This window comes from Pundamilia nyererei, unplaced genomic scaffold (assembly GCF_000239375.1).
Source record: "Pundamilia nyererei isolate P.nyererei 1_Seehausen unplaced genomic scaffold, PunNye1.0 scaffold00180, whole genome shotgun sequence".
Lineage (NCBI taxonomy): Eukaryota > Metazoa > Chordata > Actinopteri > Cichliformes > Cichlidae > Pundamilia > Pundamilia nyererei.
Window position 1 is genome coordinate 8,317 of NW_005187581.1, and position 975 is coordinate 9,291.

General features: G+C 37.3%; 1 protein-coding gene across 1 annotated transcript in view; it reads left to right on the plus strand.

Annotated features, from left to right (window-relative positions):
* LOC102203583 (UDP-glucuronosyltransferase 2C1-like) overlaps positions 1-735 on the plus strand; it is a 4,742-nt gene extending 4,007 nt beyond the window's left edge. Inside the window, exon 5 of the mRNA XM_013914240.1 lies at positions 717-735. Within this exon, the coding sequence (XP_013769694.1) occupies positions 717-735 (19 nt within the window). The remainder of the gene's footprint in view (positions 1-716) is intronic.
* The last annotated feature ends 240 nt before the right edge of the window (positions 736-975 follow it).

Below are 975 nucleotides of genomic sequence, written 5' to 3' on the forward strand. Positions count from 1 at the left end.
TGTCCACAGGGCCCACTACTTAAGCGCTCCACTCAGGCACACCTGTTATTAGCAGCTCTCCTTTAAATCTGTGTGCTTGATAACTAACTAGATTTCAATGTAGTGGTCTGGAAAAGTAGGCCCCAAGGATATGTTCATTTTTAAGGCTAGAATAATCTACAAGAGCTCTCAGTGATGTTAGAGTAATATGGTGGTTTTTACCTTTACTCTTTCACAAAAGGAAAAAAAACCCAAAAACAAACGTCTACAATTTTACAGGTTCTGAATGCAGGGTAGGTTAATGCAATTTAGCAGGAGCAAAGCTGAAACCAAATCAAATAATCATATACTCAAGTGACTTTAATTATACCTACCTAATTAACCTACTCTGATCTAATGCTGATACTGATCTTGGAGCAGAGACAGGAGGTTGGGCACATCCAGAATGAAGATGCCCCTGAAGTCCAACAGGGAAACAGCATGCCTTGGAAATTCAATCCCCAAGTATGCAGTGAAAATCCAAATCTTAAAGTTCTTATCCACAGGAAAACCATTAAAATCTTGGAAGTTGTAATTCAGCAGAAAAACAAAAGAAATCCAAATCCTCTTGGATTTATAATGAACACAGCACAAATAAGCAGAGAAAAAGCTGAATAATACATAACCAAGTTGATCGCTCTGGCATCTCTACTAAAACGTTGAACTAGGTTGATTCTTCTGTACTGCTCATATCACAGGAGACTAAAAGATGAATAAATGATCTCTTCTGCACAAAACTTTTATACCTGGTCCTCCTTTCTCCCCCCTCTCTTTCTGGACGTCAGTGAGATGACATCTAGTCTCACCTGTTGTGATATCCAATCACTTGACGTTAGTAACTCCATTAAATGTGAATAGAATTTTCTTAACACTTAATTTAGTTTTTACTAATTTACTTCAACAGGATTTATCATCAGCTCAGTCTAACATGAGTATCATGACTCTTTATGATTCCAT